At 26.2% G+C, this 16,914-nt stretch overlaps 1 protein-coding gene across 1 annotated transcript; it reads left to right on the top strand.

Moving 5' to 3' along the window:
* The first annotated feature begins 7,425 nt into the window (after positions 1–7,425).
* Positions 7,426–9,704, top strand: LOC137814474 (uncharacterized). Its single transcript, XM_068617242.1, has 3 exons — positions 7,426–8,079; positions 8,210–8,339; positions 8,653–9,704. Exons 1-3 carry the CDS (start codon positions 7,944–7,946, stop codon positions 9,380–9,382), a joined length of 996 nt encoding a protein of 331 aa, XP_068473343.1. The 5' UTR covers positions 7,426–7,943; the 3' UTR covers positions 9,383–9,704.
* The last annotated feature ends 7,210 nt before the right edge of the window (positions 9,705–16,914 follow it).

Raw genomic sequence — 16,914 nt, 5'->3', positions numbered from 1 at the left:
TCTGGATTATGTAATCTGAAAACTCATTTGAATTTTTTTTTTTCAGATTACATAATCCGAAAGCTAAATAAGACTTTCAGATTATGTAATCCAGAAAGTAAGCATGTATATGAAAAAAAGGCTTTCGAATTTGAAAAATGACTTTCGAATTACATAATCCAGAATATCATAGAGGAGCATTTTTGGAAATTCGAAAATTTATGGAGGTGAGAGAAGAAGGTATGGAGGTGCAGGAAGAAACAGTCTGAAAATAAATAAGCCTGAGCCCACCAATGGAAGGCTGGAACCAAGGACTTAGGCTTATTCCGGGCCTAGATTGAGTCTAGGTGATTTTTTTTCACCTCCATATAATTTTCTTCTACATTCTTATAAATAGCTCAAAAATACTTTTGGATAATGTAATTTAAAAATACTTTTTTCATGATTTTTTTTGAATTTACTTCCAGTTGAAAACTTTTTTATTTTTGAATTGTACCATCGAGAGAAGAGTTAAAGACAAGGTGATGCATGACATGAGTCGCATTTCTTATCTATCAGCAAAAAATTTATATAACAAATTTATACAGCAAAATTTTTATATAACAAATTTATACTCCAATCCTTTTATATAGGACTAGTATCTAATGTAACCACATGTACAAACTAAGTAAAATGATAAAATTAGAAGAAAAAAATGATATAATTGCTGTATAACTCCTGTCTCTACCAGAAGATAAAAATGTACAAACTCCCTAAGTAAACTTGTTTTAAAATTGTAAACCTAAATAGTTAAATTAAAGTTAAGAATTTTCATTTGAACTAAAAGATGACGAGAATGGTCAGAAATTTTAATCTCATTTTAAATAAAAATAAGAAAGTTGAACAAGCGTATAAAAAGAAATTAAGAAATAAAATTTTATATTGAAGCTAGTTTCATAATTTTCTAACTTCATAATTCATTGGTGTAGAGATGGAGACATAACAGTTTTGGAGGTTTTTGTATGGAGGTAGTGCAATTTTTTTAAATTTCGATTTTAGGTAAAAAAATGTTTAAAATGGATAAGTTAGTTATCACGTGGACCATTTTAAAATGAAATTTGTACTTTATAGATATAACTTTAAATTAGAAAAGAATTTCATAATTTATATGAAATTCGTATTTCACTAATACAATTTTGTCAATTTTATTAAACATAACTTATATGATATCCTAACAACTTTCTAAAATGAATTTTAATGAAATTGTAAATGATCGGTAAGACTTTAGTATAAAACAATACAAATTAAATCATATCACCCTTTTACTTTAAAGTACTCATTTTTTAAAAAAATATTTTTGTTCCAGATAAGTCAGTAAGCGACCTGAGACCTAAAACATTCAAAGATAATAAAAAATAAGTATGTTCTTAACCTAATGTGTTATTTGTCGTCTCCCTCTTGTAACTTTTATATATATATATATATATTCGACCTGTGGAACATGTACAAAAATTAGAGATTAAACATAGTTTTGTTCTTCCTTGTAGGACCATATGACTATACTATAACTACAATTTTTTTTTCTTTCTCGATATTATATATTATATCGATTGAGCTATGCATCTGGTGTAATATATACTATTCAAAGTTAAATTTTTGAAACTTCTTTTTATTATTATTGTAGATAGTATATATTACATCAGTTTGATAATTCAATCGGTGTAATATACCATACTAAAAAAATTATAGTATATTATATTAGTTGATACCAAATATTTATAAAACTTAGATGGCATTTTTTTATACTAATTCTTATTTAAATGGCCTAATATATTGTTTAATATATTATTGTAAAAAGTGTTTTTTTCCTAATGAAAGGCTTTTGGCTTTTTCCCCATCTCTAATGAGTGGTCCCCATGCAGAAGAATATTTGTAGAACACAGAACATCACAAACAACTTTTGATTTTGTCGTTCCTTGACGGATTATTTGAAGTTGAAGAATCCAAGAAGAAGAAGAAAAACACCCAGAGATTGTTCCATGATGGAACCTACCCAACTCCAACTCCTCCGCCACCTTTCATTTCATCATAGACTTCTGAACCAACCTTTTCATCACTTGCCGTCTTCGTTTCTTCTTCTCCATTCAAATACTTTTAACACCAAATTTGCTACTATCATTTAGCTACCTATATAATGCATGAACAGTCTTTTTGTATAGTGTGTGTGATCAACTTCACCTCTATAACAGTATAATTCCATCACTTAAATACAAGAAAAATTGTAGTTTATATACAATGACACTCGTCTCACATCTCTGTAATTATCGATACATCCCAAAATTAAAAGGGATTGTACTTGTTTTTCTTCTCATTTTATTCACCAAACACTATCCATAAGCAACTCCACTAGTACCTATACAGTAATTCAGATTAATCATCTAGTCTTTTCTATGTCCCTTCCTTCCCTTTTAATATTCATCACTTTCTCATGCAAGTGGAATTAATTGCTCCCACAAATTGAAATTAAGAGAACAAAACCAAATTTCAATCCAATACTACTTTTATAGCATATTATATATGGTGTCAGGTGAGAAAAAAAAATTATATATAAAATATTTAAATTTCCTTCGTATGTATATTTTATAAACAAGTATGCATGTATTTTAAGATTTTAAATCAAGAAGTAGAAATAAAACAATAATAACAATAATCAATAAATAACAAAATATTATATTCAGATATTATCTCAATATAATGGGTAAAATTAGTCACACATCTTCTAACACATTTCATTCTCCCAATTGGGTTACAAGTCAATCAATGGTATTTTCCTCTCAATCTTGCACACTAGGGTTGTGTCTCAAGTTTTTCATGGTCTACTTCTCGCTTGGGCACTAATGGACTTGCTTAGGCGAGTAAAACGTAGAAAGGTCCAACTTTGCTGGCACTATCTTGCTTAAGCGAGATTGAGCTCGCTTGAGCGAGATCCACGGGTGACATCTTGACTTTTTATGAAGTTTGACAGCTTTGGTGAGTGTTGATGTATTCCAATTTTTTTTTAGCTCTATATATTTTTCTTTTGCCCAATTATCTTCCTTAGAAACCTAAAATTAACACAAATTTAGAAATAAAATGTTCTTATTCAAATTAAAATCACAAAATATATAAAAAAGTATAAATTCATAAATTATGAGTTATTTTATATTTATTTTAACAATTAATACTTATAAGTGTTTATATTTTAATATAAAAATTACTTGAAAGTAATATTTTGAAACCATATATTTCTTATAATGTATTAACATAGAGATTCCTATTATTTCTTAATAAGATGATACTTAGTTTTTTTAATATCATATTATAAATTATTCCATCATAAAAAGTGACATTTACTTGTTTAAGAAATTAAATTTAATCTTATTTAATAGCCAATAAACTCGCTTAATTTGACCACATAAATAAAGTTCATTAATAAATAGTTAATTTTTTTATGACAACACATTATTCTTTGTTCATACAGATTTAAATTTAGCATTAAGTTTAACTTGTTTATCCGTAATAAAAATAGACAAGTGAAAAAAAAATCATTATTTTCAACAAGTTATTTTAATTTTTTAACTAGCCATATCAATTATTTAATGCCAAAAGAATATAAGAACTTTTACGTCTAATTACTTTATTGGATTCATTGTTTATTTACTTTATTAAATTTTATATCACTATTAATATAATATTTAATTTTCATTTGATTAGGGTTCAGGCAACATCTGAAAACGCGAATTCGTAAGTACAACTAAACAAATTCTTTTTTTTCTTTTTGATTAAGTAACATTTATCTAAAATATAAATAAAAATACAAAATACAAAAGTATAATTTTTTTTGTATCATTAAATCAAATCAGAGTATGTATTTACGAAGAATTATGTGAAAACACTAAAAAGTATTGTAGAAAAAAATTATTTAAAAAAGTTGGAGCCCAATTTAAATAAATGAAATCATTTAGTTAATAACAAATAAAATAAATAATGAGAAAAAAAATTAAACCTAATTTATTACGAAGAGCCAAATTGTGGGTAATATTGTTTTGTTTTCTCTTCTTTGTACCAAACTAGCTTTATTTAATATCAACATTTAATAGTAGACACTGTTTTATGTCATGCTTTTGTTTAATTTAGTTGTACCCAAGCCGACGTTAATATTAGTATTAAACTTTTAATTTGATTTAGTTTTCAATTTAACAACTCTCAGAAAAACCAACACTAGCAATTAATTTTAGTTGTTTTAAAATGGGTGACATAAATTAATATTGTACTAATGATCGGAAACTTGAATACTAAATGATAATTTTCATACGGTGAAAGTTGTGTCCACGTAACAATTAGGCAAGCCAATATTGACTAGACCATTATATACTACAACTTCAACTTTAAATTTTAAACAATTTTCTTCTAGTTTTTTCCCCTTCAATGCATATTAGTTGTCTGATTAATGTTTAGGTACACAAATAATTAGTATTACCTATAAAACGTATGAAGTATAATCCAGTCAAAGTGAAATTAATGTGGGTTGAAATTCCAGAAAAATTTAGTTTGTCGAATGAAAAACTTGGAAGTTGCGAAAAGACTTGTGCTAGGGCATTAATGACATGATGTGAATGGTAAACATTGACAAGTTTATCGCTTTGGAATAGTCAACAGTAAAATTTCCCTTTTACGACCATGCCACTGTCAATAGATTAAAAACTCCCTAAGATCTTGAAAGGAACTTTTGCAACATTTCAACAAGTAGATATACATTAGGAAAATCGTTAAATAATTTTTTTTAGGAAAAAATAATAATTAATTACTATATTAAATAATTAAATATTATTTTAAAAAAATATTAATATCTTAAAATTAGTTTCTATTATTAATAAAATTTATAACTTTATTTATAAAAATCTAATTAGCACAATTTTATAAATTTTATTAATAATAAAATTATTTTTAGATATTAATAATTTTTTATCCTCTAAAATAATATCTAATTTAGTCAATATATATTAAAAAAAATCATTAAATAAAAATTATTTTTAAAAATACCAATTTAAAAATTATTTATCATTAATTAAAATTATTTTATATCCAATAATTTATTTAGTCTCTAAAATATTATATAATGTAGTCAATATAACAATTAATTAATTCTTTTTCTTTGAATATAATTTTTAATAATAATAATATATAATAACTAATTATTTTCTTTCTAATATTGATTTCTATTTATCTTGTAGTCATATATTTAGTTTATTTTAAACTAAATTAGATGAGAACTCACATTTGTAGACATTTTAAAAATGGGTAATCTCATTTCAATCAAATATAAAGAATTGCAATGTAAATACTTTATTCAGCATGAAGGAAATAAATAACTTGATGTAAAAAGTACCATAGAAATCTAAAGAATTACAATGTAAATAGATTACTAATTCTATTTAAAAGATAATAAAGACATTTTAGGATATCGTTACTCACATAAGATTATTTTTTTTATATAAAAATAAGTAAACAAATTGGAACATTTAAACATGTCGATGCAACCCTTTTAAAAAAAACATATAAAAGCCTACAGTCCATAATACCCAGAGAAAGACATCGTCTCCAAAATACATTATTAAGTCTTGTATTTAATGTAAATACATTATATATTAAGCTTTGTATTTAAAAATAGTAGAAGCATAAGCAGCTTAATGTAAACAATACTACATAAAGCAAAGTATATGCACAACACATATGACTAATGCTTTATTTTTTTAAGCACGAAAAACCAACAAACTTTGTCGCATAAAAAAAAATTTAACCTAGTTGAGACAACTAAAAACATTAAAAAAACGGTAAATATATCATGATAAAGTGGGGAAAAAATCTAGGTTTCTTAGAGATAAAACAAACAATTGTACTTTTATTTTCGTGTTTGGTGTTTTCTTTTTCATCAACACACAGTGAAGTTTATTACAAAATAAGAAATAGGATAAGATAGAGAACAATGGTTGGTTAGGTTCAAAGTGAGTGTTTTGAGACATCCATAACTTCTTTTATAACGTTTGACAAGGTGCATAGATAAAATTTATAAGTAGAGAAACAAAATAAATGCAAAGAGAAAAAAAACCAAACTTATGGATATGTGTCAACATATTCAAATTTTTTAAACTTGAAAATTTTGGATAATTCTTTAGATCAAGTGGATGGTATAAAATATTAAAGATAAATTTAATCCACTCTTCGTCAAAACAAAAATATTACAGCAACTAGTTCAAGAAATGGTGGAGTACTTTTTAGTTATGCCTTAAATTTATCACTAATTACATGTTATTTTATGTTTCTTTAGTATTTTATAACGCGGGGATGGTCACAAGTTTGTCTTTATATAGGACTATAATCCCATTAAAATTCAATTTTTACCCGTAATTTTTGGGTACAGTGGTAATGTATTATATTTTTAAAGCCAACTTTTTGAAAATAATATTTAATTATCAATCGTGAACATAAATAAATAAAAAAAATGAATAACACAAATATATTTATATATCAAATAATTTATTAAAAGTATTATACTTTGTCTATCTAGTTTTTAATCGTATTACCTATTGAACAATGTAGCAAAATATTCCTTGTTATTTACTAACATTTATTAAAAAGACTTAATTAAATTTGAAATATATTATAAATTTATGTATTTTTAATTAAGTTTTTATTAAAATATTTGGTATTGAGTGTTTAAAATATTGTTTGTTTTTCGTCATTTGATTTTATTATTAATGAGATGGTGTAATTGTTACGTCCATTGTGTCATTTTCAACTCATTATTTTTTAACTCGTTCTTAGAGAAAAAATTGAGTATGATTCGAGAAAGGATTAATGAGTTTATGCGAGTTGAAAATGAAAAGGTAAAAACTAATAGTTACATCATCTTGTTCTTGATCAAATTCAAATCACATGGTACTGATATAAAATTAAAAAATATTTTGAAGAGTTAATAGAATAAAATTTGTTAATAGAAACTCAACTAAAAATATTTAAATTAATTAACGACATAATTAAAACTTAGTTAAGCATATTAAAAAACATTTTTTTAAACTCGCTATTTTTTTATGAGTCCCTTTGAAGATATATGATTGTCAATAGATGTTAACTAACAATAAAATATATATATTAAAAGTAATGAGTTAAACTATCTCTCTTATTAGCACTCGCCTTCACTTATTATGCTTAAAGTTATCTCTCTCACTTTTGTTTTTAACGAGTTAAATACATTTTGGTGTTTAACAAACTTTTCCCAAAATTCTGATAGGAAAGAATGTTTTTTAATTGGTTGGTGGATTATATGATCCTATAATAAATGAAAATTATACAATAGTAGCTAGTAACATCATACTAAAAAATTATCCCAATTTTCCTATTTTAAGAAAAATTTGCACCATGAATTCCACCTCTTACAATCGATAATGATCCCAAGTTACATCAATGGAGAATTATTAAAAGGAAGATGGAGTCTAAAGAGGTATGAGCAGTGGAAGGAAGCAGCATATAATTGAAGGTTCAACTTGGCAATAGTTTACTCATGACTTGGCCCATTGCTTGAAAATGTGTATCACTAGACCATCGTTTTCAAGGGAAAAAATCATACACGTTATAACTTAGAGCAGACTTTGGATACTTTAAATTGTGACCATGATAAACTCCTTCTCACAAAAGGGTCCTTGTAAAAGGGTGATGTAGAAACTTCTATAGGCTAATCAATGATATAATTTTGGAAACTGATAAGACAATTGAAGTTACAGAGGCTGTTCCCTTTGACTTGTGCCATTTCTTATCTGAATAAACTTCTATTGATGCCCGTCTCCACGTTCCATTCTTCACTATCCTTGTAGTTTATGCCTTCCTCAGACTCCCACTGAAGAAACCAATCAGAGAGAGAGGGGGAGAGGGTTAATACAAAGAGATCGATGGGTAGAGCTCCTTGTTGTGACAAGGCAAATGTAAAGAAAGGGCCATGGTCACCAGAAGAAGATGCAAAGCTAAAGGACTACATAGAGCAACATGGCACCGGAGGGAATTGGATTGCCCTCCCACAAAAAGTTGGTAAGTGCATAGTAGAGATATGATGAGTCATGTTACATTTTCCGTGCTAATGATGGCTAAAGCATGCTGATATGCAAGGATCTTGCTACTCCTTTGTGTTTGTGTTACTGATTGAGTTTTTTTATCGCAGGTTTGAAAAGATGTGGCAAGAGCTGTAGATTAAGGTGGCTTAATTATCTTAGACCCAATATTAAGCATGGTCAATTTTCTGATGCAGAAGATGAAGTAATCTGTAGCCTCTTTGCTAGCATTGGAAGCAGGTACACTTCTTTCACTCAATTTCCACATCCTCTCTCACTTTTGACACTCTCATCTCACTTGTCAGAGGCACTATTAAACCGTACAAATAATTTCCAATTGAAGAAACAATCGAAGGGATACACTGGGAAGCATTTTTTAGTCTTCTTTATGTTTTTCGTTTTCACTTTTTGGAAATAGAATATGTTCAGTACAATACAGATATGATGTGTACTTTGATTTTAGATGTTGTGCACCAGTTCATGCATTCCAATTTAGATCTGCTATAAATGTCAGAACGTTTCTTATAGTGGAAGACATTTTCACTGAGTGCAGGTGGTCCATAATAGCATCTCAGCTGCCAGGGAGAACTGACAATGACATCAAGAACTATTGGAACACCAGGCTTAAGAAGAAAATGATGGCCATGAATCCTTCTCCCCAGAGTAAACCTCGTCGAATTACCCTTTTATCCATCCTTGAAAGCTCAACACCATCTTCATCACCATTATCATTCAGAGACAACAGCAACTCATACTACCATCCCCACGGTTCTTTCACAGGCGTCGGCTCCTTTTCCTACACTTCAAGTCTTCTGAGTGGAAACAACTCTTCTGCTTCTGCTGATTCCTTCTTTCAAGCACAAGAGAGTTTCATAGACCCCACCCAGAAGTGCCAATTCAAAGATAGCAGCAACAATAGTATGTTTGTGTTCGGTGGTGAAGCCGCAGCCACTAGTTGCAGCTCTTCTGATGCGAGCTGCAACAACCAGATCAGTCAAGTCACGGAGCCAGAATTTGGTGAGGCAAGTTTTGTGGAGCAGATAGGTGTTGCTGATAATCACCTCTACAGTGGGGTGGAAAATACTACTCACAAGTTGATGATGTTCTCCAGTGGCAGTGCTAGTACTGTGAGTGGGTGGACAGACAAACAAAATGGATTGTGGGAACAAAATCCATTGGATTATGGTCTAGAGGAAATTAAACAGCTAATTAGCACTAATAACAATTGCAACAACTTTTTGTTTGATGATAAGAAGACAGAAGAAAGGGTCACGTATTACTGATGAAGCTGACTCTAGTTAAAAATTAAGAAGATCTCAGACTTGTGACTTGGACTGAGTTTGTTTGTGCCTTTTGTGGGATGGGTGTTTAGTTTTTACTTTCTAGTATTGAGTATAACCACTTTCTTTGTTTCAAATTACATTGTAAAAGCTTCCTTTTGCTGTTACTTTGCCAATGCAACCCACCCATTGTGATTTCCTAGAAATTGAACCCTGTAATCCCTTTATCTTCCAAACATCATAAAGAGGCTTGCAGCAGCAGTCCAGTAATATTTTCGCATGCGTTATCTATTAATATATGTCACTTTTTTTCTTATAAAGTCAATCATGCACCTAAAAGCACAAAGACCGAAGTGCTTATTAATAATTATCCTCAGCTCAGCTCTTTATCATAAATTTTATGGTCATATAATGCAAATTTAAGTAGCCAATGCTCAATCATTGAAGTGTTCATTATAAGATTATGATGGTAACATAAAGTTAGCCAGAGTTGAAGTTTCTTCTAAATTGGAACATGTTACAGTCACCTACCTTCCTTTTATTTGGAACCAGTACTGTTTCTATAATTCACTGATCACTGTCCTTGATATCTGATTAGGACAAGAGAGGAAAGTAGTACAGGTGGGACAAGAAGTATACAAATGAAATACGAAAAGTGCTTAAGCAAGAGTGTTGTATGAATTTAATTTGACATGTATTGTACGTTGATGGAGGATTGTGATGTGTTGGACACGTCAATGATCAGGCCAAAACCATATGATGAGAAGAAAATCAGTTCACTGGCTAGTGTTATTATAAACATGTGAAACTTGCTTCTATAGTGGAATCCCATAATTGAGGTAAACATGGCGAATATATAACATTTTTATTGCGTTTTGTTTAGTTAATTATCTTCAAGTTTCTTAGTACTTTTGCATATGGTTTAACTATCATCAATATAAAGAAGACATAATACATCACCTCCAACATAATATTTTTTGGTAAAAGACGTAGGACTAGGACTTGCAATTGAAGAGCATTAGGGGATGTGTTGGTATGAAAGTGAGTTATCTATAAACAAATACAACTGGGAGAACAGAGATATTAAAGATTATGTTAAAGTATGCATGCATTATTCAACTAATAAAAGAATGGCTGTGGGAAATGACTCCAACCTGCTATAAAAATGTATGATCGTGCCATTTGGTAAATAGTTAGAAGATAATAGATTAGTTTAATTTTTCCAATGGAAATATAGAAGACAATAAGCATTGACCTCTTCCACCATTTTTGTTTGCTTAACAGAGATTAAAATATCGCAGAAGTGCCATAAAGCAATATGGGAACGAAGCTTTCTTTCAAGGATATTTTCTAGTGGAGTGTGCAAATGTCAAATTATATAGCCAATCTTTGCCATAAAAACTTCCACTGTGACTAGTATATTCTTGCTTTCATGTGAACTGGTTTTCCCAGTTGCTTTAAATTTTCGTATTTCTTAATACACAAGGATAAAGAAGTTTTCAAAGACTTGGACTTTCGGATGTTTCCTTAAAAAGAGAGTTACCCATTCAACAAGTGCCAATATCATTATCCAAAAAAAAATATTAATTGTAGTGATTTCAAACTATTATAGTTCTCATTAATCCTTATGTTCCATTACTTTTTTTGTCCTAAGTTAAAAATCTCATCTATAAGTTAATTTAAACTTTGAAGTTCTTCTTTTTATGGATTAGTGTTTTTAGTTGAATCATCCTTTTTTGCATTCAAGTCCTTAAAATTAGTATTTTAATTAAAGGTTAACGTGTATAAATGAAATACTATTTTTTTTAATTGAGATAAAATTTCTAGTTTTTTTGTTAGACTCTTTTCTTGCATATGATTTTTAAAAAATAATTAATTAAATAATAACTTTGAACTATTTAACAATTCTTCGCTCTCTTACAATAACTCTACAAAGAAAATGTGTAAATATGCTTCTCCTTCATATGTTTATTGAGCGCCACCAACAATTTGATCGTCCTAACATATAGTTGTTAGTGCAGGTCAATTATTGCATTCTTCATCGTTACTTTATAGTAATGAATCTTGGAAGAAAATCATTGTATGAACCATCAATTATTGATCTTTCACGTCAAATAAACAAGTACTAAAATTAAAATAAAACTAAAATTACGGAAATCTCCCATCCATTAATAATAACAACATTTTATAATATATAAATAAATATAAATCTTATTTTATAAATAAATTTTATTACATTAAATTAAATTTATAATAAAAATTGTAAGAAAATCATTAAATTGTAATTAATTTTAGAGATTAAAATAATTAGTTACTATTAAACTAAGTTAGAAACCATTTTAGAGACTAAAAAAATTATTGGTATCTAAAATACTTTCTATTATTAATACAAATTTATATAAAGTGATCTTTAAATTAGTATCTAATCATTACCTATTAAGGTTTTAGCTACTAATATTTTAGATTTTAAATTAGTATCTAAAAGACTAAGACTAATTTAGAATATAAATTATTAGTAGTTAAAACTCTTGTAGCCAACTTAGATACCAATTTAGAAATCAATTTATAAATTTTTATTAATAATAGAAATTTTTTTAAATAAAAAAAAATAATCTCTAAAATAATATCTAATTTAATTAATATAGTAACTAATTATTTTTTATCTTTAATCATATTTATGTAGTACTTCTTTATATAAAAAAAGAGATTACATATATAACTATAACTAATAATTGAGATAGAAGTTATTTTTATTGTGTTTTAATTTAACTTTTATAGATTTTATTATGTGATATAAAAAATTCACATCTTATTCTCATTACTTAGTATATGATTGTTGTAAATAGAGATCCAACAATGTAAAACATTGAATTTATAAACTAAAAAAAAATAAAGGAGAAACTTTTCTTATTGTTGAACAATTCCCAAAGATCATTAGAGTTTACAGGCTACGTCTAAAGAATATTAGGTATAAGGAAACCATTTAGAAGACTTAGTGTAGTTTTATTTAATGATCTTTAATTTTTTTGAACTGTAAAATTATTTATCAATATTTTATAGTTAGTTAATTATGATAATTCATTTACTAGATAAGATTATTAACTTGTTTAATTTATTATGTAACATGATATTAGACAAATTTTAAGTTATTACAATTTTAAAGTATTTATTTTATAAGTTGTAATCGTTACAATATTATTAATAATATTTTAGAAATTATATATTATTTAAAATATAATCTGTTAATATAGTTTAATCTATTATAAAGTTAATTTCTTTTTATCAGTAATCTTCTCAATACTTTAATTTCTTCATTTAATAATAAATCAATATTTTATTTTTCAGATTTAAATAAAAAATGTAATTAAATTACCTTAAAAGCAGTATACTCAATTATTAGTTTTAATTACGGACATTATTAATTGAATTATGCTATTATAATATAATATAATATTGTAATAAAAATAAATAATACAATATTCATATTGTACATTACTTGTTTTATCCGTCGGTTGCTAATATATAGTTTATTTTGAAAATATTACTATTTTTATTTAATTATTATTTTCAAAGTTTAAGACTATATTAGTTATTCTTTAATACTCTTATCATTAACTTACTTTTTAATTAGTTTACGATGCAGATGAAAAGAGTAAACTAAAAAAATCTTATAATAAATATTTTATTAAAATTAAGAACATTTATTACAGTTTTTAGCTTTATTTTTATATGTATACTAAATATTAAAACAATAAGAATGTTTGAATGAAAGTCTTTCTATTAAATAAGTGTTATTAAACATAAGCATGTTAATTAAGGAGGACTAAGAGTATATCTATTATAGAAGTTTCATGATTAAGATCTAGACTTTATATAAAATTTTCTTCATTACAATATATTGACATAACAAAAAAAAAATCAGAATTTCAAAAACTCTAAATTATAAAAAAATTATTTTTCTTCAAAATATATATTTCTAATAATAACAACTAAATAAATATTTGAGGATATAAAAAAACAGTCATATTTAAAAAAAAAAATTAAAAAAAGTATTTTTTCCAAAAAAACTATTGTTGTCTTCAATAATTAATGGGCAGCTAAGAAATTAAATTTCCAGTGACCAATTCATATTTTGAGTATTAGTTATTGTGACGGGGACGACGCGCTCCAAAAATACTAAAACACATTCACATCACTTTCTCTATAAAATAAATATTAAGGGAAGAATAAAGGAGAAAAAAGTTCACATGGATTCTCAATTAATGAACACTTTAATTATCAACATCCCATTACCTACTAATAAACTTCTATTCAACCTTCTTATTCATCTCTTCTTCAAATCCAAACCACTTTTCATTTAAAAAAAAAATACATGGGTGTAATAGTTAAGATATATTTTGTAACAATATGATGCATTTTTTAATCAAAATTCTCATTTTTAATTTCTTAACAACAATTATAATTTGATTTCATACATTTTTTTATTATCTTTGAAATATATAATACACTACCAATTTTCAATACATGTTTTTAATATTTTTAGTTGATTTTAGCCTTTTAATAAATTTTCAAATAAAATAGAATCTAAGTTCCTCAAACTTTACGTTCTGGTATTATAAAATATAATAGAGATGAACAAGAAAGTAAAAAGGAAGACAAAAGATATGAGAATGAATATTTCTAATATTATTCCATTGAGATCAAAACAAATAATCTTAATATATACCAACAATACATTCATTTTAGGTCTAACTAAAAAGAGAAAAAATCAATCAATAAATACTTGAATCATAATAGACAAAACAAAATAAAGACTATTAACATTTGTAAAGAAAGAAACAACTAAGAATTAAAAAATACAAAATTAGTATTATGATCTTCTATAACTTTGATATCCATATTTCTTTAATATTTGAAAAAATATTAGATTAACATTTGCCCTACTATTTTTTAAAAATCAAAATTTTAGTTCCTATAAAACTAATACGTTTTAGGTATTTATAAGATATATAAAAACAAAGATGAATTTTTAAAAAGTGAGAATATAAACCAAAATTGATAAAAAAATTTAAAGACTACAAATACCAATAAGTTAATCCATTTTTTTTATATATTATTCAATTTTTTATGAAGATAAATTTCAATTTACAGCGAAAAAAAACTATATTTTATTTATTTATTTTTAAGTTCAGGTTAGGTTTCCATATTTGGTCTGTTTTATTTAATTTGGCCATTTTCAAAATTTTCTTCTAACCTTTTTATTCAGTCCAATTTTCTGACTTTTTATGTTTGTATTTTTCTCTAAATTTTACTTTTCCGTTGAGTTAACTTAGATTCATACTTACCCTATATCTTACAAATCACCACTACAAAAACTTTTAATAGGTTGTCTCAAACTATCATGTCAACACATTTTTTTTTCTTCTTTTCAAACACCTAACGATTGCAGGAAAGTCAGTAGTACTGACCAAATCTTACATCTGTCATTATTAATCATCTTCATTCATCACCATGAAAAAAAAAAAACAAAAAACGATGAACTCATACTTACATCAAATGTGAAAACGTGTTTTGAATCAACAGAAAAAGCAAAACTTGGTATAAAAATAAGTAAGAAATGTTAAATAATCTAACAATGAGTGTCAACATTCATATGAAGAATGTCAAGACTGACAGTAACAATGGTAGTGGCTAGGATAAACAATGTAAGGGTAGTGACCCTTTTATAATTTATTACTAACTTTTTATTTAGCATGTATGTTATAGTTTATAACAAAACCAATTTACTAATCTGAACATTTAAATAGTAGGAAAGAAGTATTTTAAGAGAAATTTATTTAAATAGGACGTATACAAATATACTTAGGATAAAAATAATTGTTGGTATATTTTATTGTAGAAAAATGGAATTTGTATAAAAAATTTACGTCAATATATACATTATTTAATGTTATGATAAAGATTTATTTAATATAATAATTTCTAAAATAAAAAATATTTTATTTTATGATATTGATTCTAAACAAATTAAATACTTAATAAAAAATGTTAACATTTTCTTTTATAATATTTTAAATATGTCAGCTATAGTTCTTCCGCTTTAAGGTAACCCACGATGTTATAAAATAATGCATTACATTGTTACATTAATTAGATAGTTAAATAAGGCACCATGAGTTGATTATTTTAGTAAAAAATCTTAACCCTGTACAATTTATACCAGATTTTCCAGTCCAAGCCAAACACTAGGTAAAGGAAAACTGTTTTATGAATATTAAAAGTAAGTAACAAAATGTGTAAATATAAAAATGATAAATAAAATATAAAATTTGACAGATAAATCATTATTTTTTATCTAACGTGCTACAAGGAATGCTTTGTAGATTTAGTGTTCTTTGTTAGGTTATAAACTACCTAAGTTTTTCAAATGGGCTCCCTAGAATTCGGTTCATATATTTTTTGTAACGGGCTTTTTTGTTTTCTTGATATATTTGTATCAGGCAAATTTTTCTTTCACTTCTATAATTTCTTCTAGCACCCCATATTTTCAAACATATCAAAATTGTCTTGGAATCCAAATTTTGTATTTACAAAATTTTACATTTCATATTATACGGTTTGAAATACAAATTTTACATTTTGAATTATATAATCTAAAATATAAATTTGTATTTTGAGTGGTAGATTTTGGATAGTATTTTTGAATTGTAAAGTTTGAAAGTTATTTTCAAATTCAGAAAATACCTTTTAAATTCTATAATTTTTAAAATATAATTTGTATTTTGAATTATAGAGGAGAATTTTCACAGAAAAAATATAGAGGTAAAAAATGGCTTATATCAGACTCTACTTTGGCACAATCTTTTACAGATCTCAAAACTTTTTAGGAAGTTTAAATGGACTACTTTTGTTATTTGGAAATTGATCAAATTGAAGCATGGCTTATTTTTCAATAATAGCATTTAGCTTATTATGATAGTATATACGTAAGTTTCAGAACTTTTGATTTTTAAGAATAAAATTAAGTGTGTATAAATACAGTTTACTATCCTCAGCAATGTTACAAAGGGACAATGAGCCAATTAATACAATTTACTATTATTGTTTTTGTGAAATTTTACAACTTTGCTCAATTTAAATTTTGCTTGTTTGAGCTTTCTTCTTTTATTTACATTCAAGAACATTGTCAATTATGCTTGCCACTTTAAATTAAATTATGCTTTAAATTTTACTTTATGGGCTTTCTTTGTTATTTTACATTCAAGAACATTCTCAATTTTTTTTATCAGCATATTGTGAATTATGCTTACCACTTCTAATGACCTGAACTCTTCACGTAAAATTACAAATTGAATATTATTATTTAAAAAGAATGATGTTGTTTTCTGACAAAAAGAAGATAAAAGTGTAGAAGTTGTTGGGAATATATTGAGTGTTGATGGGTTATATGGTAGTTTGATGATGTAAAAGGAAACAATATTCCTTGTTTGAAGACATAAGAAAGGTGTGCAGGGAAAAAGAAGAAGAGAGGGTAG

The sequence above is a fragment of the Phaseolus vulgaris genome, chromosome 1, assembly GCF_051622355.1.
Source record: "Phaseolus vulgaris cultivar YP4 chromosome 1, ASM5162235v1, whole genome shotgun sequence".
In the NCBI taxonomy this organism is placed as follows: Eukaryota; Viridiplantae; Streptophyta; class Magnoliopsida; order Fabales; family Fabaceae; genus Phaseolus; species Phaseolus vulgaris.
This window is presented reverse-complemented; position numbering and strand designations above follow the sequence as displayed.

Excerpts from the sequence above, each read along its gene's own strand:
- LOC137814474 (XM_068617242.1), top strand. The coding sequence starts at position 7,944 with ATGGGTAGAGCTCCTTGTTGTGACAAGGCAAATGTAAAGAAAGGGCCA. Across the intron at positions 8,080-8,209 it reads TGCCCTCCCACAAAAAGTTG|GTTTGAAAAGATGTGGCAAG; the intron begins GTAAGTGCATAG and ends TTTTTATCGCAG. Across the intron at positions 8,340-8,652 it reads TTTGCTAGCATTGGAAGCAG|GTGGTCCATAATAGCATCTC; the intron begins GTACACTTCTTT and ends CACTGAGTGCAG.